Source organism: Rhinatrema bivittatum, chromosome 3, assembly GCF_901001135.1.
Source record: "Rhinatrema bivittatum chromosome 3, aRhiBiv1.1, whole genome shotgun sequence".
Taxonomy (NCBI): Eukaryota; Metazoa; Chordata; class Amphibia; order Gymnophiona; family Rhinatrematidae; genus Rhinatrema; species Rhinatrema bivittatum.
This window is the reverse complement of record NC_042617.1, coordinates 121463343-121490248: the sequence shown is the minus strand read 5'-3', so window position 1 is coordinate 121490248 and position 26906 is coordinate 121463343. Positions and strand designations below refer to the sequence as shown.

Genomic DNA, 26906 nt, shown 5'->3' with positions numbered 1-26906 from the left:
ACAAGTCACACACCCTAAAAGCTGTTCCTAGAGGGAGAGGGGTGATAAGGAAGGCTAATGAAGGGGGAGAATTCTAAAAGGGAAGGGGTGAAAGCAGTGGATAGGGGAGACAGAGATGAGAGCACTGGGTAAAGAGAGAGGTAAAAACACTTGGTGGAGAACAATGAGGGCACTTGGAAGGGAAGAGAGGAAAGCACCAGGTGAGGGTAAAGAGAAAGATGAAAACATTGGAGATGGATAGGAGGGGAATATGGGGTGAGAGAGAGAGGTGAGAGCACTGGGTGTGGGGTCTCCAGCAGGAAAGAGAAACAGCCAGGGTTGGAGGAGAGATCTGTTAACACTGGAAGTGAAAAGGGGTAAGAGTAGCAAGCCTGGGGATGGGAGGAGTGTTGGAAAACCCAAAATATAAATTTATACCAGGGCCGAAATGATTATTACTCCACTACTGTATTGCTCATGAAAAGCTATCCCACCATGGCAGATTAGTTAAATCACAAGCATATGGTGATAAATTGCAAGAGGACCTTGCGAGGCTGGAAGATTGGGCGTCCATATGGCAGATGAAAATATGTGGACAAATGCAAGATGATGCATATAGGTAAAAATAGCCCATGCTGTATCTACACGATGTTAAGTTCCATTTTACGAGTAACCACCTAGGAAAAATATCTGGGCATCATAGTTATTACATTGAAATTATCAGCCCTATTGTGCTGTGGCAGTCTAAAAAGCAAACAGAATATAGTCCTGGGGAAATTCCTACGCTACTGCGGAGTGCAGAATTTGAGCAGAATTCCCCAGCTATGCAGATTCTGTGCAGAATTTGGCAGGCCCCGGCATGCCACAGCAGAGGCCATCCAGCTCACGGCGAAGAAGGATCAGGTCCCGGCATGCCACAAGCAGAAGCCATCCTGCTCGCAGTGAAGATGCAACAGGCCAAGGCATGCCGCAAGTGGAGGCCATCCCGTTCATGGCATAGATGCAACAGGCCCCATTGAGAGTGTGTCCGTGTGTGTGTGTGTGTGTGTGTGCATGTAAGACTTGCAAGCCTGGGAGTTGAGAAGGTGTGAGTGCCAGAGAGAGGGAGCCTATGTGAGGAGACTGAAGGAGTGTGTATATGTGTGAGAGACTGGGAGCTGGTGTGTGTGAAAAAGGGATTGTGTGTATGTAAGGGTGCTTGTTTGTAAGAGAGGGAGCCTGTGTGAGGATGTCTGTATGTATGAGAGAGCCTGTGTGAAGGGATTGTGCATGTGTGAGAGAGCTTGTGTGAAGGAATGTAGTATGTGAAAGAGAGAGGAAGCCAGTGTGCAGGGATGTTTGAGAGAGAGACATAGGTAGCCTGTGTGAGGGTGTATGCGTGAGAGAGAAAGGGAGCCTGTATTAGCTGTGTATGCAAGAGAGAGAAGGAGCCTGTATGGGGAATATGCAAGAGAGAGAGAGGGAGTTTTTATGAGGGTGTGAGCAAAACAGAGAGAGAGGGAGCCTGCATGAGGGGGTGTGTATGTGCACTGTAGAGAGAGGGAACTATGTGAGTGTGAGAGAGAGATAAGGGCAGAGGAAGCATGTGTGAGGGGCAATACTGAGAGAGGGGTCAAACTCTGGGAATGGAGATAGAGTTGAAGAGGTTAAGCCTAGAGGGGGAGGAGAGAGATAGTGGCAGGTGGAGGAGTTGGGCCTGAGAGAGCAAAGTGAAAGGAGACTGGCCAAGGGAGTAGGGAGAAAGGGCGGAAGAGACACTCTTACAGTGAACTTCTAAGGAAATTCTGCTCAAAATATTTAAAACTCTGCATCTTTTAAGTAATAACTTTTTCCTGTATTACATTTTAAATTATTTATTTATTTATTGTATTTATATTCTGTGACCAAGCACAACGGTTTACAAGAAAAATAGAATAAAAAATATCAAAATCATGAAATTACATTAAAAATAAGAGGTAACATAAAAATGTTAGCATAATAACAAACAATTTAGTACATTTCCTAAATACAAGAAAAAAGGCCTCAATCGTTTGTAATTTTCCAATTCTGTCTTATCTTCTTACATTAACCCAATTCCAATAACTCATCTAGTTTATGTTAAATCAGTGCTCTCATACGCCTGTTTAAACAACCAGGTTTTCAAATTTTTCTTAAAACTCGAAAAGTCTCTTTGCAATCTTATAGGATCATTCATTATTTTGTGATGTGCCGTATCGCGGCGGTATTATTTAAATTAGGGGAAGGGGAGGGGTTTGGGCGGAGTTATCTCCTGGCAACACTGTGAGCAATAATGTTTTTCACATTATCACCGACAGCACCACAGGAAATAACTACCCCTTTTCCTGTGGCACTATGGAGGCGATAGTGTGAGGTGCAACCGCACCATGGCGGGCAAAACTGCACCGCCACAATGCGGCCAGCTACCCAGTATCACCCCGCCCCTTTTTTTTTTCGCGATGCATCATTTTGCTATAAATATAACAAAATGATGAATCTATGGGTTCACAGAGTAAAGAGTTCCGTAGTTTGGATCCTGCAATTGATATAGCTCTTTGCCTTACTCTGCTGAAATACACAGTTCATACCAAGGGAATATTTAAAGACTGTCATGTATATTGTGTTATTTTGATCAATTTAAAGTATGCAGAATTTTAAGTTTTTGTGTGCAGAATTTTAAGGTTTGTTTTTTTTTGCAGAGAATTCCCTCAGAAGTAAGAATGTTAGAAATGATTTGGAAGGGAATGGCAAATAAATAGAGGATGTCATAATGCCTCTGTATCGCTCCATGGTTAGACTACACCTTGAAAACTGTGTGCAGTTCTGATTGCCGCATCTCAAAAAAGATATAGTTGCACTGGATAAAGAACAGAGAGGGGTGACTAAAATGACAAAGGGCATGGAACAGATGCCTTTTGAGGAAAGGCTAAAGAGGTTAGGACTGTTCAGCTTGGAAAAGAAACAGCTGAGGGGGGATATGATAAAGGTCTACAGAATCATGAAAGGTCTTAAACAGATAAATGTAAAATGATTATTTATTCTTTCAGATAATAGAAGGACTAGGGGGCACTCCATGAAGTTAGGAAGTAGCACATTGAAAACAAATTAGAGAAAATTATTTTTCACACACAATTAAGCTCTGGAATTTGTTGCCAGAGGAAGTGGTTAAGGCAGCTAATGTAGCTGGGTTTAAAAACGGTTTGGAGAAGTTCCTGGAGAAGTCCATAAACTGCTGTTAACAATAAGGAATAGCCACTGCTTGTTGCCAGCATTAGTAGAATGGGATCTGTTTAATGTTTGGGTACTTGCCAAGTACTTGTGACTTGGATTGGCTACTGTTGGAAACAGGATGCTGGGCTTGATGGACCCTTAGTCTGACCTAGTATGGTATGTTCTTATGGCAGTCCATAGATCTAATTTTCACAAAGTGACTTTTATCACCAGTGGACCAATTGATAGCATTTCAGAACATCTATAAAATGGAAAATCATGTATGTGTGTATAACGGGAGTGTGTATTTATGTGCATAGATAAATACATACAAAAATGGGCATGCATGTATACACAAACACTGGATTTTGATGGAAAATGTCCTCTGTTTTGAAGGGTCATGATAAATACAATTCTCTGGTTTTAGATCATAGTGTTCTAGCTATTGTGTTTAAAACAAAGCAGAACTGTTTATCCTAGATGATGAATCTTTGTAAAAAAAAAAAAAAAATACAAATCATTAATGCATTGGTCTATCAAATGCTATCTAAAATTCTTAATTTACTTTTAGTAATATATATTCAGCAGATTTCTGTGTCTCAGTACACTATCTATGGTACTTATGTGCATGCATAGGAGAGAGGAAAAATTGTGCATGTTTATACAAGATACAAGTAGTTTTACATCAAAATCTATCAAATTCATTTGTTCTTTTACATTTAAGTCTGACTGCAACTCAGCAGTTAAAGCTGAGCCAAGAATAACAACACTGGAATTTTTGCAAAGAAAAATCATATAAGAAACCTGTGTGAGCTTGGAGCATACATATCTAGTCCAGTATCTATCTTCTGAATTTCATGTTTGCATCTCAGATTTCACATTTTTGCTTAAAACCTAGTAATGTGATTGTGATCAGCTGGTAAATTGACACATTGTTGAGTAAACTCCACATTTACATGCATCTCACTCTGTTGCACAACATTTGCATATTTAGATGGACAGAACAGTAAGTTGGTGGATTTGAAGCTGAAGAGACTCCTAGAAGCTCAGCCACAGGTGGCAAATTCACTCTCCAGTGCTGCACAGAAAGCTGTAACTGATAACTTGGAACAAGAAGTTAAGGTGAGTTTTGGTTGAAGGTTTTTGTGTTGATGATTGAATACTTCAGTGGGAGACTTTATAATCTGTTTTTAAGCAGTTCTGTACTTATAGTTTGCCATATAACCTATCTGTATTATTTACAAACCTAGGGCCCTATGTACTGAACACTTTTCTAATAGACACAAAAATGGAAGAAAATCTTTAGTTTCATATAATATGAATGTTTACAGTATAGATAATGAATGTTGCAAACCGGTACAATTCATAGAAATAAAAGCATGTCAACTGTTGATACGCTACTTAAATACACAAAAACATCTTTCATGGTATTTTTTTTTACCAATAAAATGAAAGGGACATTGCAGAGTAATTCAAGACACCCAAGTTAGCTACTGTGTTTATTTATTGATTTTACAAGAAATTAACTTTAACTACTGCAGTTATTAAAACATTTTTTAAAAACTTGTGTATGCCAGGGCTTTTATTTATTTTATAGTTGGCCTCTTTATAAATTAAGATGCATAAAAATGTTGTTACTTTGTGTTTCCACAAAATTAATAATTATCTAAATATCTTCATTGCTTTGGGGCATTCTACTTGTGTATAACTTTTCACCCACCTGCAGATTGTTAGGGGACTGTACTACTGACTTGAAAGGATTTCCTTCTCCAGATATGGAACGGCTTTGAAGTCCCAAAACAATGACTTTCATTGCTCTCCCTTACACTATCGGTTCCTATAAATTGGTGATGAAAGTGTGTGGCAGCAGCAGAAGACTTTTGGTCTCTATCTTTGAACAAAGGGGAACCTAGATCAAGTCTGATTTTTGCGTTCCATTTAGCTTTCTGCAATGGATTTAATGCAAAACGGAGCTGGTCTAAGAATAGTACAATGAATTCAAAAGGCTAACTGAATTAGTGGGCTTAGAGGAATACATTTGTAAAGTGACAGAAGTCCCTTGTCATAAAAACGTTGCTTAAAACGGGATTTACTGGTTAATTGCACTGATATTTTAACTTGTCAGACCTAAAAAAATTAGCTGTGTTTGTTTATTTTGAAAAGAGCTCATCTGTCATATGGGGTATTGTGAACACAGTTGAAAGAAGATATTATAAGCAAAATCATGGCAGCCTTGTTAGTCATAACAGAAAAGAAAAAATACAGTGGCCAGTGATTCCCTTATTGGCCTAATTTCAGATGAAAAATAAGTTCTTGACTTACAATTTCAGCAGAGCTGCATCATGCCAGCATATCTGGAACAAGATGTATTTCTTTTTCTCCCCTTAAGACCTCTCTATATGCATTTTTTAAGTTACCTCCAAAAGGTACGACTTAGCTTGCCTTTCACGCATCTTTTGAACTTAAACTTTAAAATGTGCATTCATAAAGAATGTGTGGTAGCCATATGTTCTTGGAGAGCTTGCAGCATTGGCTTGAATTGGTTTTGTGTTTTTTTTTTTTTAAATATAAAATGCAGTTTACACATTTCCAAATGAGGCATTCTGTATTTGTGGAAAAGGATAAACTGTTACCTTCCCTTGAGGATTCTGTATCCCAGGCCTCCTTGAGGCTAGAGAATAGGCCATTGGAGAACTCCCTCATTACCAATTGTCTCAATGCAGAGGAAGGGCAAAGTCTTGGTAGCTTTTGATAACCAGTTTCAGCATTCAGCAGGCTTAGCTATTAGTCATGCATCTTAGCCTTTCCCTATTTACTTTCAAAACACTTAATAAAAATAATAAAAGATTAGGTATAAAATGAAATATTTGTTTGGTACACAGCACCTCGGTATCTGCAGTTTCCACACATTGCAGTGGTTCAGTCTTCTGGGATATTTCATGTTGATAGAACCATTTGAATTTGTTACCCGTATTAGCATAGGAAGCTCTGGAAAAGAATTGCCGTTTTCCTTCGCTGTAAAAGGCTTACATACAAATCTGGCTTTGGAAAGTTATACCTGATGAAATACAGTTCAGTGAGGTAGTATTATAATCCTACCTTTTAGCCGTTATCCAGCATTAGTGGTTTATCTCAGTGGGCATAAAATTAGAAACTAGTTCTTCTTGTTATACCAGTCTTTGGGACTGTAACAAAAATGATAGAATCCTTTCCTGGGCAAGATAGCAGGAGGTGGAAAAGGCACGAGAATAAAGGGAAGGTACTTTAGAAACGATACAAATCATGTTCACAAGTATAAACTGCAGCTTCACACTGATGTATGAGATGCTTAAAGAATGAGAGCCAGAGGGGTGGATCTTTTCCTTAAATACAGCTCTGGCATTATGTAGCAGATTTTATTGTTTAGCAGCTGTGTAAAAGAACACTAAGCCCTCTTAAATAGTTGGTCAGCCTCTTTCTAATATGTACAGTAAATTCTCCTTTGCCAAACTTGTTTTATGTTTTAGTACACAAGATTTTTCTGTGTTATTACTTTTTTTTTTTTTTATTCATTAGAATGGCACAGAAGATCACCGGGCAGAGCGATTGGAGAAAGCATCAGAGCGTTTTAGAAACCCTGTCATGTTCAACAAGGATTCAACAGTCAGAAAAACTCAGCTGCAGTCTTTTAGTCAGTATGTTGAAAACAGGCCAGGTATGAAAATGTTTACACTGTTTCCTTCTGTAATATTTAACAATAAGCATATTAAAATCTGCCACTGTAAGTCTGTACATAAATATCAAGCTTTGTAATAAATTTGTGTTTTTTCCCTTCTTTTCAAGAGATAAAAAGGCAAAGATCAATACAGGAAGATACAAAAAGAAATGAGGAGAAGATGGTGATAACTGAGACTCAGAAGAAGCCATCAGAAGATGAAGTGCTTAATGTATATTAATTTTTTGCCTGGTTTCATGATTGCCGATAATTCTAAACCGTATGTGCAAATAGTGCCTTTATTTGTTAAAATGAGATGTTAGGGGGTTTTTTGTTTTTTTTTAAGATGTCAATCTCCACTGCATTCAAAGCAGAGTGAGAGGGGTGCACTGCTGAATTAGTCTGCACCGTGGCGATAATTGTCAGATAAAAAAAAATATGAATTTTTCAGAGTTCCACAGCCTCAGCTTCCTTGAGACATTTCCATCAGGGCACTTCCCATAAAGAGATTCCAGTATTGATCTTCCGGGAGGATTTTAATTATTACAATAGCAGATACCGCAGAGCTGCACTTAGAGGGAAGAGTCACAGGAGACCTGCTAGAATTTCTCAGCCAACCCATTTTGTTGGCTTGGGTTAATGGGTGTTCAACCTTTCCATTATCCAGATCAGCCGTGAATTACTAGCTGAATGATGTTTGCATTAATATAATATATATGGTAATTTCTTCACTTAATTAACAGGGAGGTTCAGCTCAGTAGGGGTATGGGCTGATCATGTGTAAAATTGATTTGTGAGGGAAATATTTGATAGACCGCAGGGAAAAAGCTCTGTTTGATGGACAGCTATGGGACAGAGGAAGGAAGAACAAGCTTTAACCTGATTTTTGTCTGGAAGCATAACATACTTTTCGTTGGTAGTTTGTTGTACATACTATAATTTGTTCATTGTTTTTGGTAACGTAGGAAAGGTAAAAAGATAGTGATACTCGATGGCTTCTTTATTGTGCTGTACATTTTGGGATACCTATTCTGAACTAATTTCTTAATAATCTACATACTTGTTGAAGAAAATGGTTTAAGGTTTTAGAAAAGTTATTATAGAGTCCTAGCTGCAGTAAATGTGTTATATTTTGGGAATAAGTTATTTTACTCAGTCTGTTAATGTGTATTATAAAGATCCGTGACATTTTTGTTTTGTAGTTGTTAATAGTTTACAATATCTTAGTTCTCCCATGCAGCAACTCCTTTTCTGCTTTCTCCTACTCCAGTAAGAAGCTGCAGTCTCTTGTAGGTGTCTATCAAGTGAAACTCCTTCCCCACCCACAGCTAATTCCACTGCTGTGCAGATAAACGTGTGTGACAAGTACCTTTCTCCGCTGAAGTTAATTTTCAAGCCCAAATGATCCAAGATATATAAATTCCAAGTTTATTTCCAGTTATAGATTTTCCTTTATCCTATTCATATTTACCTTTTTTAAAGTCACTGAATAAAAAAGAGATTGTTGCGTTGCGTATGTGTGGTACTTCTTTACATTTTTACTGGGTGAATTCCTTTTTGAACACTCAGTTACTACACAGTGAAAACAATGGAAAGGTCAGAATGGGTACCTTCTGTTGTTGATGTCCTGATGACATCATTTAACAGTTGTCATTTTCTTGTTTGACGACATTGTTTCCATAACTTGCAGTTCTGTAGATAATCAGATAGTTTGAAAAATTGTGATCAGTATTCCTGATCCAAAACTACGTCCATAATCCAGCTATTCCTTGATGGGACTGGGTGAGTTTATTGGCTAGCAGTCATAATAGCAAACGTCCTGGAAATCTACTGAAAAAATATAAAGTCCCCAATATGAATGGGTTTTATCATTTCCTTCTTCACCCCCTCTAGTTCCGTGGGTTATTATCATACAGTTTCCACTAAGATTAAAACCAGTTTTGGTTTTGCAGCTTTGTATCTAAAATGTATATTTCCATTTCTCTAAGAAAAGCAGGCTTGTAAAATGAGAGCAGCAGGAGAATAGAAATGAATGTTTCTCTGTTGTTTGTTTACCTCCATTGGTTACTGGTATTGGAGAGAATAGAGTTAAAATTACTATAAGTAGTTTTTCGTTGTTTTCCGGGTAATGGTCCAAAGTACTTGTATGATAAGTTGGAATGGTAAGTTCCAGGTTAGGCCTTGCGGTCTTCTCAGAGATTTCAGTTGGGATATGAATTTAGGTTGCAGCATTTTTGTAAAAAAAGCTTTTACTAGCAGAATTCCACAATTATGGAATATATTATCAATTGCTGTACGGTCAGAACTGAACTATCAAAAATTCCGGAAACATGTTAAGGCTATCCTGTTCTTAGTGCTTGAGTGAGTGGGGTTGCAGGGGTAAGCAGTGAAGAAGATGATTATATTTTGTTTGTTTATTTTTATTTTTTTAAGGATGTCTTTAATTGTAAACTGTTCTGATAGTTCTATTTATGGTATTATTTATACATTTTTAAATAGATCCATTAGGGCAAAAACAGGACTAGTTGAGCTTGTCAGGTTTGACTGGCATCACGTGATATCCCCATATTACTATAACTTGATGAACTTTGGTCACAGGAAATGACCATATCATGGGTGGTGCTTTGGGCTGTTAATAGCAATTTTTCAGGTTATCTTGCTAGAAACACCTCTTGAAGTCTCTATTCCATTTACTGTATATAGTAGAAATACAAAAGTAGAAAAATGTGGATTTTTTTTTAACCAGAAAACTGAACAGCAGATATGATTTGGATTCTACAGCCAACCTGTGGTTTCAATTTTACACAATATTTTTATAATCAGAGGAATATTTTAGAGACCAGTGGTGGTAATGATTGTTGTAGAAATCACAGAAATAAAGAAATAGAGAATATTAACACTTTTTAGCTATTCTTGATGAGAGAGAAACAGTTTGAGATGCTTTTACCACTGAGGTGAATTTTACAATCTCCAATGACAATCTGTCAGCTTTAACTAGCATATCCAGCTTACTCACTGACAAGTGAGTCATTAATGAGGAAATGCTGAAAAGACCTAGACTTTTTTCAGATGCCCACTGGCAGCTGCAGTCATGAGATTTTGTATTGAACAGTTAGAATTCCAAAATTACTCCATTTGTGGGGGACTCATCCAGCATTTTCCTCCTCCTCCTTTGGGCTTCCAACTCAGTTAGTAATCAAAATCAGCTGCTCTAGAGCAAAGGCACCATGATTTTCCCTCCTTCCAATTCATCTCAGCATTTCAGAGATGGCCCTGAACTAGGAGCTCCACTCTATAGCTCCTTCTGGAATCCATCTAATGTGTAGACTATAGGCTGGCCACTAGGTGTCACTGTTAATGATGGCTGAGACATTTTTCCCCCTACACTACCTCTACAACATCTCCATTTGGCCTAGTGAATGGAAGACCAGATCCAGGAATCAAACTGAGGTCCTCTGCCGGTCAGCATGCAGCATTGCCACTGAGCCACTAGTTCGGCCTCGATTACACCATTTCCATTGGAGTTGCATATCTTATCATTTCAGTTAGTAATCTTACAGGGAACATGTTTAAGTTTCGGAGAGACTAATGGACAGTACCATTTTTTACACAGTCTGAAGTTCTGAACTGCAGTTTGATACCACCTGTCAGGAGATCCATTATAACTATTGTGATTAGTAGCAAGGTTACAGATCTTGGCATGACTAGGGAAATTCTATAGAAACATGGCAAGGAAGAGGCAGTCCTCTGCCAGTGAGTAGTGTGACTGAGAATTGGTACAAAATGCTCAAAACGGGCAGGAAATTTAAATAGCAAAAATAGGCTAGGTATTTCCTTTTACACAATATTTTTTTTCAATTTCAAATAGCTGATTATCATATTCTAATATTCCAAATTTTATATTCTAAAACAAAACTACTTTGCAATATACTTTAATTTCTACTAATATCATAATTTAAAAAATGTCTACCGCTTTGCTGAAATTTTCTGAAAATATGTTTGTCTATATGCAAAGGATAATATGAACTCTTTCTGAACTCGTACAGCAGTTATGTAACCACATACTTTATTCTAATAGATACATGAGTTCGTTTTTTCAGCTGTCTCACAATTTAATTACAAATTCAAAAAACATATCTCCAAACTACAGCATCAAATTTATAATCTTACAAGTGCTTCTATATGATGTTTCTTCCTTGTAGCATGTATCTGGTATGTAATTTTCATAAGGGCCAATGTAATAAGCTGTGGTAGACCTACTGCAGGTTTTTGTGTCTGGTATTACGCATGTTTTCTAGTAGTAATCTTACACAAATTTGTAATAACGTGGTTAGCATGGAAAAAATGCACATGTAAACCCGCTCAAAAAGCCACAGCTGGTTTAATGCAAGTCCATGCCAATGCCATGCAAAGGAGGCAATTAACTATTCATGGGCAATACAGAGAGCCGCGCTGGCATTAGTGCGGGTTTTTTAGCGCCTGGGTCAGGGCAGGAGTTACTGATAAGTTTAAGCGCTTGTTTGAAGAAGGCTGAAGAATTAAGCAGCAGAAGCAAGAAGAGAGATTTTAGAGGGAACAGGTACATGTCAGAAATGCTGACCCCAGCTTTACTTTTACCTCACATGTCACTGCAATGTGAAATGTGCAGTTGCTGCTGCACCCTTGAATAGATAACTCCTGACACCTTGGGCAGCTGCATCTGGATGAGTCTCACAGCTGAGTGGAGTAACAGGAGGCTCTGAGGCAAATGCAAGCCTTGCCATGCAAGGTCTGTCTTTCAAAGCTTTCTTGTGCCCTTTTATAGCTCCTTCCAAATCTCTGCTGAATTCCTCCCCTCACCAGCATCTGCCATTATAGCTCCCACTCAGTCAGTAATGGATCATGAATGGGTTAGACGTTGCTCTACCCATCTTCATCCCCAGTTCCGGACCACTAACTCACCACTGTCTTATGACAGGGGAAGGCTTCCAACTGAGAATCAAGGGCCACCACATGAATGCAGGTTTATGCATGGTTTATTGCATAGGGCCTTCAGCGTGTGTTGTAGCGCGCATGGATGGATATTTGTTTTGTGTAAATTTTCTGCACGTATCTCATTTGCATGCAGTCACTTATTACATCCCTCAGAGGTACCTGCTTTTGCCACACACAAAAAAAAATGTGCTGAAAAATAGCGTCAATTTTGCCGCAGGTCTTATTATATCGGCCCCATCATTCTGAAAACAGATAAATAAGGAACTTCACTATATTAGGAAAACTATTGTTCTTGGTAAATCTTTTTACTAGAGGGCCAGTAGTATGAAATCCTAATGATTACAACCACACTGTTCCTGATGGGAGACCCAGGCTTGAGAGAATGGCTTTGAGTGTTACACTGTTAAGGCAGATTGGAGCTTGGAGCCTCATAGTGGAAAAGCTCATAGAAACCAGACTGAGATGATTGCATCACGCGAAAGCTAAAAGCTGTTTGTCATCCCAGGTGCCATGGAAAGAATTATCATATAAAGCAGTTCTCCCAAGATAAGTCTGACAGAAGTGGGGAAACTGAGAATATTTCCAGAGAGTGATCTCACTTCCCAAGTCTCTGACCACTCATTTCTGCAGATTCCCGATGAAGCAGAGACTGTCTTTTCTTGGAAGGGCAGCTTTGGTGATCACAGGATAGACATTGTAGAAGAAGAAAGGGTTGTTGAGGGGAGGTGTCCCGAACTAAGAAAAACTAAATGGGTTTGAAAAAAAGAGAAGATTCCAATGTATTAAAGAATGCCCATTCCCGAATCTGGCTTTGGCTCCTCAAGCCAGTTGGGAATGGTGATATTGTAGAGGCCATCACACAGTGGTGTTACCTGATGGTCATGTTTCAACGGGCAAGCATACTGGGTTCTAAAGGGAGCAGCTGTCTGTGCCCCCTGGCCTAGGACTATCTCTTCAATGGCAGCCCTAGATGTGGGGGGAAGATGGTTAAAAAAAATATGGAAAATCTCTGGGTGATTGAAAATGAAGGCATATGGTTCTGTAGCCCTAGGGAGGCCAGTTCTGATTGAGCTGGGAGCCCAAAGGAAAACAAGAAGCTATTGGACCAAAAATGAAATAGATATACAAATAAAATGTCCATACCATAAATGGCCATTAACAAGTTAAATACTTAATTAAGAATTCTCTCAGCTTCTGGTAGACAATATATAATAGCATTAAAGGGCCAATGCACAAAACTGTGCTGATCTTTAGCTCACGCATTAAAGGTGGTACGCAAAGGCTTATTGCAGCCATGGTAAATTGCACCATGCAGCAGATTCAGTTTTGCAAATGGACGTGGTAATGGTGGAATAATGAGTGGTTGAACTAGTAAATAACACAATGGGCCAGATGTTAGTAGCTATGCGCGGGCGTAGATTTGTGCGTGCAACCCGGCACGCACAAATTTACACCTGATTTTATAACATGCGCGCGCGCGGCCGCTGTGATGGAGGCCTCGGTCCCGCCCCAGAACCGCCCCGCCCACTCTCCACCCCTTATTTTCGAGCCCTGGGATATACGCTCGTCCCCGGGGCTTGCTCGCATCGCCGGGCCTATGCAAAATAGGCTTGACGCGCGCAGGAGCGGGTTTAAAAGGGTTAAAATCCGCCCCAAAATTTCTTATACTGTTGGTACCATGGGATACAATGCACCACCAGGAAGGCTGGTGTATGGACAGATCATGAAAGCAGGGAGCTTTCCTTTTTTTATTATTCTTTTTTCTTTTGTGGCCCAGCAGATTCCTTCTGCTCCTTGGCCCTGTAGTTGCATCAGCACTGACCTATATTGAACTATAGTGCTATTTAGGAAGTTATTTCCCTTCTTTTGCAACTTCTCCCAACTCACTTAGCTCAATGGTTGCTGTGACAATTCTTGTCCAGGGGCCCATACCAGGGGCCCCTGTGGAGCCCTGCTATCAGTCTCCATGTCCAGTCACTAGGTGTCACTGTTGTGCAATGATTGGAACCTGTGGCAACTTTCCAAATGTGTTGCAAATTAGAACATTGACCTCTCAGTGTATTATTACCAAAGGCATTTTGGGAATTTACAGCAGCCAGAGGTTAAAGAGTTAAACTGTTAATAGAATTAAAGGCAGCCCTGAAAGGGCAACACAATAATTTGTTTCTTTTTTCTAATGCAGAATTTTTTACCCAGTAACAGAATGTTTTATTATCATTTGGTGAATGTTATGAAATTTAAGTGTTAGCTCTTTTCTTATTTTTGCTATCCTGTTTGTTTTTTTGGGGGGTAAGTGTTTTATTAAGTGTTTGAGGGAAAGAAAATGCAAATCACAAGTGATGTGTTTTTTCTTCTTGTTTGTTCTTTTTAACAGAGAGGGTTCAAAGACACCAGTCAGTATGTTGTAGGAGAATTGGCAGCACTAGAGAATGAGCAGAAGCAAATTGACACCCGTGCCGCGCTGGTGGAGAAGCGCCTCCGCTATCTCATGGACACAGGTACGGTGCCCAATTACACTGTAAACAGTTTTGGCAAATTGAGCGTTCACAAACTCTTATAGAGTTTTGGAAGTGTGAATCTTTGAAGCCTGAATGTTCAGCAGAACTGCCTTGAAAATAAAAAGGCTGCGATTTGCAGCCACCTCTCTGGGCCCCGGTGATAAGAGTGCCTTCATGGGAAGTGATAACTTGCCCTGATACTGTGCGAGCCAGCACTATTGAACAGTGTGCTCAACCATGCAGAGCTCGAATACATATCTGTGCCTCATTGATATGCCACTGCTTAAAAAAAAGTAAGATCTTCACTGTTCCTCTGATTCAGTGGGAAAAAAGAGATTTGGCCAGCTAAAGCCATGTACCGCATGAAATAGAGCACGGTGCACGGAGGAAAGGCTCCATTGACTAGATCACTGAAAATTTGAGAATACTGTCTGGCTACTGATGCTTCACAATTATATTTTTTTAAGAAAGCAGACCTTAAAAAAAAGTCTAATACTTTGGTTCCCAGGTGCATCTCAAAGGATTAAAGTATATAGTTAGTTTTGCAAAGTGTATTATGATGGTGCATTCTGTTTCACAAGGAGTGTTAAATAGTCTTCAGATACTAATTGTCAGTACTGAAGAAAAGTGGGCAGCATTATATATACAGAAATGTTAAGTGGGGGGTTTGATGATATCTGGTAAGGTAGTAACTTTCAATGATGTTTCAGAAAGAGCAAGTAGTATTACAAATTATAGCAAATGAATATTTTTTCTTTCTGATTTTCCAGTCTTTTTCATTTGGTTATCAAAATTCATGCCATTTCACACAAGCACTTTTATAAAATGGGTTGCCTGCAGCCTATTTATTAATATAGTCACAGTAGCTATAATTTGACTATAAAAAAAATACTCATGCCTGAAATTAACTTTATAGCCTTGATCTTTTAATATGATCTATCATTTATCTAAATGACACTTTTCTGTCTGATTTTGAATTATATACTAGAAACTATGTCATTTTTAAATATAATGTTGCTCAGAAGTGGAATAGTTACATACTTTATTTCAGCAGATTTCGTTTTATGAATATAATCAGAATGGTTCAATATCTGTTATTTAATACCAGTAATTTAATACCAGCTTTTGCATTACTAGTTTTCAGAATTATGTCAAACTGAATTATATTTTTCCATGAAAGCGTTGGAAAAAAAAAAGAAAACAAAATAAAACTGTGTACTAGCTGGAGGTAAAAATAAGAAGAGGGATGTGCTTGACGCCAATATAGAAAGCCATGGAGTGCCATTGATTTTTCTCTTCCTTATAATGATTGACATTAAATGATCACAAAAGCAGAATTATCTTGTTATTCCAACAGTGCACCTGCTCATGCTGGGTACACCCTGTGGTACAATGAGAATTTTGTGGGAAAAAATATTAACAGTAAAAGATTTTTCACAAAGTTTTCTCAATTGTTTTTCCACTACTTTTATTCTAATATTATCGTCTGTCTTGTGATATGAATTCTATGCACTAGAAGAATGTAATACTAGAAAGCTGCCCTAACAAATGCACTGTTTGCTGTCTCAATATTTTACTGTAGATTTGTTTGTTGGTAAAATAGCAGAACCATTTTTAAATATACCTCAAAAAATAAATCACAAGGCTGTTGAGATGATTAGAAATTTTAAAAAAAACTAGTCTCTTCAGTTATTCTCCGCAAAAAATCTTCAAAAATTTTCTTCTCTGACTTTTTGTTGTGCAGTACTTTTATTTTTTTATGTTGCTGATTGGCTCACAACTCGAGCTTCATGGACTTTGTACTTCTCACATAAAACAATATCTACTGCCAGTTGTTAAATATATATAAGGTACTGAGAATGGATTAATTGAATAGCAAAACTGTGTTGCTGCTGATTGACCATCGATGGTAAATATAATTGAATTAGCAGTGCACTAAAATACATGTGGACAACATAAATATAGACAAGAGAATATTGAATGCTTCTGTAATGTTTTAGATTAATAGGCATTCAGAATTCTTCACATTTTTTATTATGTTGTCCCTAGATGAATTCAAAGTAATTGGGGTGGTTAATTTTATTTACACAGAGCCGTTCACAGCGCATTAAATAATAGAGATAATTGAACAAGAATTGTCAAGTGTGTACTGATATCAGACATATTACAGAAGGGAATGTGCATAAAACTTCATTTCTATGCAGTCATTGTTTATGGTAATTAAGTACACAGATTTATCCCTTGGTTGCCTTCCAAGCTTATGGCAACTGCTATTGTTGTGCTCCATTAATATGTAATCAGGAAATAGTTTAATTTTCTAATCTGCAGTTTGAGAATTCACTTTCTAACAACTCTTAATTACTGCATTGCCCTAATGATGCTCATGGTTATGAAAATTGAACCAATAAACCCAGTGGAAGAAGCCAGAAGGGATTATAATTCTAGAGGTGGTGCTTACTTAATAAACTTGTTATGCCTTCACCAGAGGGAGCTCAGTGTCCTTCAGAAGCATTTCAACTTATTTTTCAGAATTTTGTGTTTTGTGGTTTGCAGAGAGTTAAAGTATGCTGATTATGGCAATAGAATCCTTTTACAAGAGAAGGAAAGATGTAATCATATCAACTTGTTAGCTTTTTGAAGTGTTCTAATTTTGTTTAGTTTTTGTATAATTAATCCATTACTTTTGAAATGACTTGGTTATAGTTCATCTTTTAAAAGTTTATATATTTCCTTTGAAACAATATTCTGTAAAATACTAGTACAAGGATGGCCAACTCTGGTCCTAGAGAGCCACAAAACGCCTTGTTTTCAGAATATCCACAATGAATATGCATGAGTTAGATTTGCATACAATGGAGGCAATGCATGCAAATCTAATCATGCATATTCATTCTGGATATCCTGAAAACCTGGCCTGTCTGTGGCTCTTGAGGACCGGAGTTGGCCACCCCTTATAGCAGATAGAAGTAACATATAACAAAAAACAAAGGGGTAGATTTTCAGACTGCGCGAATAGGCGTACTTTTGCTGGCGCATCAGGCGCAAGCAAAAGTACGCGGGATTTTAGTAGATATGCGCGTAGCCGCTAAAATCCTGGATCGGCGCTCGCAAGGCTATCGATTCTGTATAGCCGGCGCGCGCCGAGCCTTGCAGCCTACCCCCGTTCCCTCCGAGGCCGCTCCGAAATCGGAGCGGCCTCGGAGGGAATCCTCTAACGCCCTCCCCTCACCTTCCCCTCCCTTCCTCTACCTAACCCACCCGCCCGGCCCTGTCTAAACCCCCTCCTTATCTTTGTCGGGGGATTTACGCCTCCCAGAGGGAGGCGTAAATCCCCACGCGCCAGCGGGCCGCTAGCGCGCCGGGACGCGCCCCCGGGCCCGCCCCCAAAACGCTGCCGACACGCCCCCTAAACGCCGCGCGGCTCGGGCCCGCCCCCCTCGCCAAACCCCAGGACTTACGCGAGTCCCGGGGTCTGCGCGCGCCGGTAGGCCTATTGAACATAGGCGCACTGGCGCGCAGGGCCCTGCCCGCCTAAATCCGCCTAAATCCGCCTAAATCCGCCTAAATCCGCCCCCTATAGTATTGATATTTTTATGTTAAATCTGACAGCCACTATTTGTACCTTCTCATCTGAGAAAATTTGGGTGCATGGAAGAAGACTACAAAGAGCCTATGGGCTTCTCTAGATGAATTTGTATAGCCCCTTCAATTCTAGTTATCATTTTAACTTTATGGCTTCACTGGTGAAAAGAACCAGCCACATCTGAAACTGAACTCTGTGATGCCATGGCATAACACTGAGCAATGAAAGTTGCTTCTGTGGCATTTCTACTCCTAGACATATACCAGGGCTACTCCTAGACATATACCAGGGCTATACCAGCTGTCTATTAGTACCATAATTTCTTATGGTATTTGTACTAAAGAAGTGGTACATTCTGTGTGTTTTGGCATTTTGGTATAAAATGTACATGACAAATATAGCTTGTCAGTAGGATACATAGTGAAAAGTTTTGACCCCCAACCCCAAGAAAGGCATAGTAACTGGCTAGTGTTATGGTTTTGAGGTGTTTGAGTGGATTATTGGGTACTGTGGAAGATGACCACGCCCAAAGGGAAGAGCCCCGTGGAGAGCCACAGTACTGGGCTAGACTCAGGACAAACAAACACAGAGTTTTGTCTTTTATTGTACAGCTGATGTATACCACCACAGGTAGCAATAGTGAGGTGATCCAGAGGTAGCAGTCCAGGGACCCTCGGCAGAGGGAACCCGTCTCACCAAGATGGTATACGGAGATCCAGGAGTAGGTTTCCCAGCACGGCAGAGCTGTAGATGAGACAGACTGAGAATTAGATTACTGACTAGATGTTAGCTGTAAGGTTGATGATTCCACCAGGCAGAAGTAGATGGTTGGTTACAGGCACCGAGGCAGGGAGAACAGGCCCTCGAGGAGCGCATACCTTATCCCAGTAAGGCACCTGAAAGAAAGCAAAGGGCCCCCAAGGAGCGGGTACCCAGGTTAGAGAATATCCCAAAGGGCAGAGAGAGCTTCCAGCGGCAGCAAGGAAGCGGCAGAGTAGCTTAGACCGGACGATTCCAATCCTTGCTAACTCGATGAGCTAGCAAACAAGCATAGGCTAAATACCCGGATGGCATGATGCATTGAGTGAAAAAGAACTTTCTCCGATTAGTTTTAAATGTGCCACATGCTAACTTCAAGGAGTGCCCCCTAGTCTTTCTATTATCCAAAAGAGTAAATAACTGATTCACATTAACCCGTTCTAGACCTCTCATGATTTTAAACACCTCTATCATATCCCCCCTCAGCCATCTCTTCTCCAAGCTGAAAAGTCCTAACCTCTTTAGTCTTTTCTCATAAGGGAGCTGTTCCATTCCCTTTATCATTTTGGTCGCCCTTCTCTGTACTTTCTCCATCGCAACTATATCTTTTTTGAGATGTCGCGACCAGAATAGTATTCAAGGTACGGTCTCACCATGGAGCGATACAGAGGCATTATGACATTTTCCGTTTTATTCACCATTCCCTTTCTAATAATTCCCAACATTCTGTTTGCTTTTTTGACTGCCGCAGCACAATGAACCAACGATTTCAATGTGTTATTCACTGTGACGCTTAGATCTCTTTCTTGGGTGGTAGCTCCTAATATGGAGCCTAACATTGTGTAATTATATCATGGGTTATTTTTCCCTATATGCATCACCTTGCACTTAACCACATTAAACTTCATCTGCCATTTGGATGCCCAATTTTCCTGTCTCAGAAGGTCTTCTTGCAATTTATCACAATCTGCTTGTGATTTAACTACTCCGAACAATTTTGTATTATCTGCAAATTTGATTACCTCACTTGTTGTATTTCTTTCCAGATCATTTATAAATATATTGAAAAGTACAGGTCCTATTTCCTAGCGTGTAGCAGATGGACTCAGGACCAATGGGTATAGTGTACTCCTGCTAGCAGTTGTAGACGGATCAGATTTCAATCTGACGTCAACCCCTAGTACATATACCCCTGCAGGAAGTGCAGCTCCTCAGTATTTTCCATCTCCAAAGCAGTTAGGAGCTATCTGCAAGGAAAACGAAATTATCAGGTAAGTAATTTCTCCAATACAGATCCCTGAGGCACTCCACTGCCCACTCCCTTCCTCTGAGAAAATTGTCCATTTAATCCTACTCTTTGTTTCCTGTCTTTTAGCCAGTTTGTAAGCCTATCCCATGACTTTTTACTTTTCCTAGAAGTCTCTCATGAGGAACTTTGTCAAATGCCTTCTGAAAATCCAAATATACTACATCTACCGGTTCACCTTTATCCACATGTTTATTAACTCCTTCAAAAAAGTGAAGCAGATTTGTGAGGCAAGACTTGCCTTGGGTAAAGCCATGCTGACTTTGTTTTATTAAACCATGTCTTTCTATATGTTCTGCGATTTTGATATTTATATTTAAACGATTTTTATTGGTAACCAGTAGAAAAACGTAATGCCACCTTGTACACAACTAGATTATACTTAACATTCCAAGTAATCGTAGCAGGAAAATCATGATACAAAGAGTTGCAAACACAGCAATTATACACCCACAACCGGTACCAGTTTAATGTCTAATTAGTGTAAACCCCTCCCCAGAACCAAACCTATGAAATATTGCTTGTAAAGGGTTATGAAATTCAATGAGATTCAATGCCAAGAAGTTATGAGATTCAATGCCAAGAAGTGCAAAGTCATGCATATGGGGAGTGGAAATCCGAATGAACTGTATTCGATGGGGGGGAAAGGCTGATGTGCACGGAGCAGGAGAGAGACCTTGGGGTGATAGTGTCTAATGATATGAAGTCTGCGAAACAATGCGACAAGGCGATAGCAAAAGCCAGAAGAATGCTGGGCTGCATAGAGAGAGGAATATCGAGTAAGAAAAGGGAAGTGATTATCCCCTTGTACAGGTCCTTGGTGAGGCCTCACCCCGAGTACTGTGTTCAGTTCTGGAGACCGTACCTACAAAGAGACAAAGACAAGATGGAAGCAGTACAGAGAAGGGCGACCAGGAAGGTGGAGGGTCTTCACGGATGACATATGAGGAGAGATTGAAGAATCTAAATATGTACTCCCTGGAGGAAAGGAGGAGCAGGGGTGATATGATTCAGACTTTCAGATACTTGAAAAACCTTAATGATCCAAAGACAACAACAAACCTTTTCCGTCAGAAAAAAATCAGCAGAACCAGAGGTCACAAGCTGAGGCTCCAGGGAGGAAGACTAAGAACCAATGTCAGGAAGTATTTCTTCACGGAAAGGGTGGTGGATGCCTGGAATGCCCTTCCGGAGGAAGTGGTGAAGTCTAAAACTGTGAAGGACTTCAAAGGGGCGTGGGATAAACACTGTGGATCCATCAAGTCTAGAGGACGTGAATAAAGAGGAGGCAGCAAAACACTGCACGGAGCGGCAGTAGCCACAGAGGCATTGACGGAGCGGGATGCCAGTGGTTGGTGTTCCACCTTCACGGAGCGGAAGGACGGAGGGCTGCCATCTCCAAAAAAAAAACAGGGGTGGGTAAGAGTATGGGGCAGGGGTGTGGCCTGCTTGTTTGCAGCGGTTGCTACCCCTAATTGAGCTGGATGTTCACTTGGATGCAGATCTGGCGCTGCTCTCTACATTGGTGGTGGGGTGGAGGGGAATTAGGGCTGGAGGGTACTGGAAGCCAATAGTAACAGGTGGGAGAGAGAAAAAGGAAAGGATAAAGTGCGTAGCTTGCTGGGCAGACTGGATGGGCCATTTGGTCTTCTTCTGCCGTCATTTCTATGTTTTTCTATGTTTTCTATGCACAAGATACAGTAGCAACAGACCTAAAGACAGGGAAAAAAGAGAAATCTGACACATATTAAACGTTATCGGCTTACAGACACGATAGCCACATTTTTGTAGCTACGTATGAAGGTACACACTTGATCATATTCAGGATTCTCTCATATAGCACGTCTTATTTTTATGATTTTTGTTTCCTGCTATATTTATTGGGTCTTATATTAAGACGTTTTATAAAAGGCACCTAGTGGTGGTTAGGGAAGTACACATTAAGAAGAGTAAAAATATGTTTATCAATTTTGATTTTGTTAATTATAAATCTGCCACCAGGGTCAATCACTGCATCCACCTGCTCGTGTACAAATGAAGAGGAGAACAGTATACCAACCCCCTCATAGCGCTGTTCATTAGTGCTGGCGGCCCACAGAGAAACTGGAAATTGTGAGAAAGCTAATAAATGCTCATGCTTCCTTCTAACATGTGTTTCCTGTATGAAAATGATCCCGGCTGCCTGCCTATTAAGCTCCCTCTTGAAAAGCTGCCGCTTTTGGGGCGAGTTTAGTCCTTTTACATTAAAGGATAGCAATTTGGTCGCCATTAATATACCATGTTACGCGCAACCCGCTACACCCCCAGAGTATGGATTTCCAAAAAAAAACCTCCAACCCTCGGACAGCATACCTCCATTTTGGAGTACAAACCCCTGCCTTTCTGTGCGTCCCAGAAATAGTGATACTAGTTTGGTCGGTTTTGAGGCCCAGACATACTACCGTACCCCAAGTCCCGCTATAGGATACCTGACTCCTAGGGGCCGGTGGCCTCCAATGCAGAGGTGTGAGCATATGAACCTCCCCCCACCCCCCCCAGGCCCATATAGGAAACCAATAATGAGAAGAATGAAATAATGTCCCCCTTAAGTGTGAATCACAACCTGAAAATATTATATGAATCTTAGAACATAAACAAACAGTTCAACCAGAGTCTATCAAAAACAGTCAGCGCCTGGTGCAAACCTGGCTGTGGAGCCTCCTTCAGCAGTCCATAAGGTAGAAATGAGTCTCTGCATTAAGAGTCCCCTCCACTTCATCCTTGATCGGAAGTTTGAGGTTTGGTTCTCTCCATCTGGCGGCGAAGCCTTTTGCCTCCTTTTCCTGCCCTCTGCCACCGTGGTGCTGTGTCTTTACGGGGAGTAGATTCTGCCATGTTAGAAGTTGAAAAGGAGATCGGCAACTGGGCCTTAAGGCTGCCTTTGCCTCCTCTACGGAAGTGATCCGATGGCTGACCCCCTGGTAATGAAAGGACAGTCCAAAGGAGTAGGTCCAACGATATCGAATGTCCCTATCTCGCAGGGCTGTAGTTACCTCTCTCATATCGTATCTTTTTTTAAGCGTAATCAGCGCCAGATCTTGGTATAGAGAGATATGATGATTATGCCAAGTGATAGTCTTCAATTGCCGTGCCTCAGCTAGGATGCATTCCTTGAGAGGATAGCTGGTGAAACACAAAACTATGTCCCTTGGCTGCTGGTCTCTTCGCGGTCCCAACGCTCTGTGAGCTCGCTCAAAACTTATTTCTGTAGTGGTCTCCGCAGCTCCCTCCGGAGCCTCCACTCCTCCTTTATTTAAAATAAAAGTGCAGATCTGAGACGCGACTTGTACGTCTGCGAAGTCCGGGGTGTCCGGGACCCCCCTGAATCTCAGGTTATTTCTTCTACCTCGATTCTCTAAGTCCTCGAGTTTGTCTTGAATCGCTTTAAAACCAGCTGATGTTGCTTCTTGTTGGGTAACCAGTGTGTTGATCATGTCCCCGTGTCCGTCGATGCGATTTTCTGCCTCGTCCACGCGGTTACCCTTGGCTGCCAGTTCATCCTTAAGGTCTGCCACAGACACCATTATGTCCGCCTTGTACTGCTTCAAGTCGGCCCTTAGTTCTATGAACCAGCGGCGTGCCTCTTCTCGGGTGAGTAGAGAAGCAGACGTTCCCGATCCAGGATCTCCCAGCTCGTACGAGCTTTCCTCTGCCTCTTCTGAATCGGAAGGCTCAGGGTCCGGAGAATTGGCGCCATCTTGGCCCGTGTCGGCTGAATTTTTCCCGTACGAAAATTTGCGGAGATCGGTCGTTCGTCGTTTGCTGCTTCATTGTGGATGTCCTGTTAGAGTGGTTGAAATTCACAGGTTGTGCTTCACCAAGAAATTAAAGTTATTTTCGCGAATTTCGGGGGTTTTTTAGGCCCGGGGGAGGCGGAGCAGAGCCGCTATGCATCCTCTCACATTGAATGCAAACTGCGCCCCCCCATGATTTTGATATTTAGAACACTTTCCACTATTTTTCCTGGCACTGAAGTCAGGCTAGCCGGTCTGTAGTTTCCCGGATCACCTCTGGAGACCTTTTTATATATTGGGGTTACATTAGCCACCCTCCAGTCTTCAGGTACAATGGATGATTTTAATGATAGGTTACAAATTTTGACTAATAGATCTGAAATTTCATTTTTTAGTTCCTTCAGAACCCTGGTGATTTACTACTCTTCAGTTTTTCAGTCAGGCCTACCACATCTTCTAGGTTCACAGTGATTTGGTTCAGTCCATCAGAATCATCACTCATGAAAACCTTCTCCGATACAGATATCTCCCCAACATCCTCTTCAGTAAACACTGAAGCAAAAAAATCATTTAATCTTTCCGCGATGGCCTTATCTTCTTTAATTGCTCCTTTAACTCCTCAATCATCTAACGGTCCAACTGTCTCCCTCACAGGTTTTGTGCTTCGGATATATTTAAAAAAGGTTTTACTGTGAGTTTTTGCCTCTACGGCCAACTTCTTTTCAAATTCTCTCTTAGCCTGCCTTATCAATGTCTTACATTTAACTTGCCAACGCTTATGCATTATCCTATTTTCTTCTGTTGCATCATTCTTCCAATTTTTGAATGTAGATTTTTTGGCTAAAATAGCTTCTTTCACCTCCCCTTTTAACCATGCCATGTTAAGGGCAGTAACTGCCGCTCCATGAATGTTACCCCCATGCCTTCTGTAAAAAGTAATAACTGCCACCCCATGCAGGTTACCTCCATGCTTTTTGTTAAGAGCAGTAACTGCCGCTCCATGCAGGTTACCTCCATGCTTTTTGTTAAGGGCAGTAACTGCCGCTCCATGAACGTTACCCCCATGCCTTCTGTAAAAAGTAAAAACTGCCACCCCATGCAGGTTACCTCCATGCGTTTTGTTAAGAGCAGTAACTGCTGCTCCATTCAGGTTACCTCCATGATTTTTGTTAAGGGCAGTAACTGCCGCTCCATGAATGTTACCCCTATGCCTTTGGTTAAGGACAGTAATTGCCACTCCATGCAGGTTACTCCATGCCATCTGTTAAGGGTAGTTACTGCCACTTTATGCAGGTTATCCCCATGCCTTCCTTTAAGGGTAGTAACTGCCACTCCAAGCAGGTTACCCTTGTTAAGGGTAGCAACCGCCAGGGCCACTTATACCTATGTACAAAAAGGGCAGCTACCCCAGGCCCCAAATAATAGGGGGCCTATAGGTAAAAATGGCCTAAAGTATAAGCCCGCCGTTACTGCCCATAGCAGCAGCAGCTCTCCCTCTCAAGGCACTAGATTTTGAAAGGAAAATCAGTATGCAGTAACTGGGTTAGTTCCGCTTTCAGCATAACATGATCAAATCTTCCTGCTGTCTGCAGGGCACGCACTCACATTTAAGGCAGCCGTTCACCACGACAGCGCCATAATGGATCCAGAACCCCAGTGCATGCACAGTCGCCAATTTTATTTCCTGTAATCATAATCAGTAGGAATTAGAACTCTGCTGATATCATGTGGCTCAGATGTAAGAACATAAGAACATAAGAAATTGCCATGCTGGGTCAGACCAAGGGTCCATCAAGCCCAGCATCCTGTTTCCAACAGAGGCCAAACCAGGACGCAAGAACCTGGCAATTATCCAAACACTAAGAAGATCATATGCTACTGATGCAATTAATAGCAGTGGCTATTCCCAAAGTAAACTTGATTAATAGCCGTTAATGGACTTCTCCTCCAAGAACTTATCCAAACCTTTTTTGAACCCAGCTACACTAACTGCACTAACCACCTCCTCTGGCAACAAATTCCAGAGCTTTATTGTGCGTTGAGTGAAAAAGAATTTTCTCCGATTAGTCTTAAATGTGCTACTTGCTAACTTCATGGAATGCCCCCTAGTCCTTCTATTATTCGAAAGTGTAAATAACCGAGTCACATCTATTCGTTCAAGACCTCTCATAATCCTAAAGACCTCTATCATATCCCCCCTCAGCCACCTCTTCTCCAAGCTGAACAGCCCTAACCTCTTCAGCCTTTCCTCATAGGGGAGCTGTTCCATCCCCTTTATCATTTTGGTTGCCCTTCTCTGTATCTTCTTCATCGCAACTATATCTTTTTTGAGATGCGGCGACCAGAATTGTACACAGTATTCAAGGTGCGGTCTCACCATGGAGCGATATAGAGGCATTATGACATTTTCCATTTTATTAACCATTCCCTTCCTAATAATTCCTAACATTCTGTTTGCTTTTTTGACTGCTGCAGCACACTGAGCCAGCGATTTTAAAGTATTATCCACTATGATGCCTAGATTTTTTTCATGGGTGGTAGCTCCTAATATGGAACCTAACATCGTGTAACTACAGCAAGGGTTATTTTTCCCTATATGCAACACCTTGTACTTGTCCACATTAAATTTCATCTGCCATTTGGATGCCCAATCTTCCAGTCTTGCAAGGTCCTCCTGTAATGTATCACAATCTGCTTGTGATTTAACTACTCTGAATAATTTTGTATCATCCGCAGATTTGATAACCTCTCTCGTCGTATTCCTTTCCAGATCATTTATATATATATTGAAAAGCACCGGTCCAAGTACAGATCCCTGAGGCACTCCACTGTTTACCCTTTTCCACTGAGAAAATTGACCATTTAATCCTACTCTCTGTTTATGTCTTTTAACCAGTTTGTAATCCACGAAAGGACATTGCCTCCTATCCCATGACTTTTTAGTTTTCGTAGAAGCTTCTCATGAGAGACTTTGTCAAACGCCTTCTGAAAATCCAAATACACAACATCTACCGGTTCACCTTTATCCACATGTTTATTAACCCCTTCAAAAAAATGAAGCAGATTTGTTAGGCAAGACTTCCCTTGGGTAAATCCGTGTTGACTGTGTTCCATTAAATCATGTCTTTCTATA

The 26906-nt window shown here is 40.7% G+C and overlaps 1 protein-coding gene across 5 annotated transcripts in view; it reads left to right on the top strand.

The window, feature by feature from the left end:
- EHBP1 (EH domain binding protein 1) overlaps positions 1-26906 on the top strand; it is an 807334-nt gene that overhangs the window by 613228 nt on the left and 167200 nt on the right. For all 5 annotated transcript variants that reach the window (XM_029593675.1, XM_029593673.1, XM_029593671.1 and 2 more), the window contains 4 exons: positions 4181-4308; positions 6742-6880; positions 7009-7112; positions 14229-14352. In XM_029593675.1, coding sequence (XP_029449535.1) covers positions 4181-4308; positions 6742-6880; positions 7009-7112; positions 14229-14352 — 495 coding nt within the window. The remainder of the gene's footprint in view (positions 1-4180; positions 4309-6741; positions 6881-7008; positions 7113-14228; positions 14353-26906) is intronic.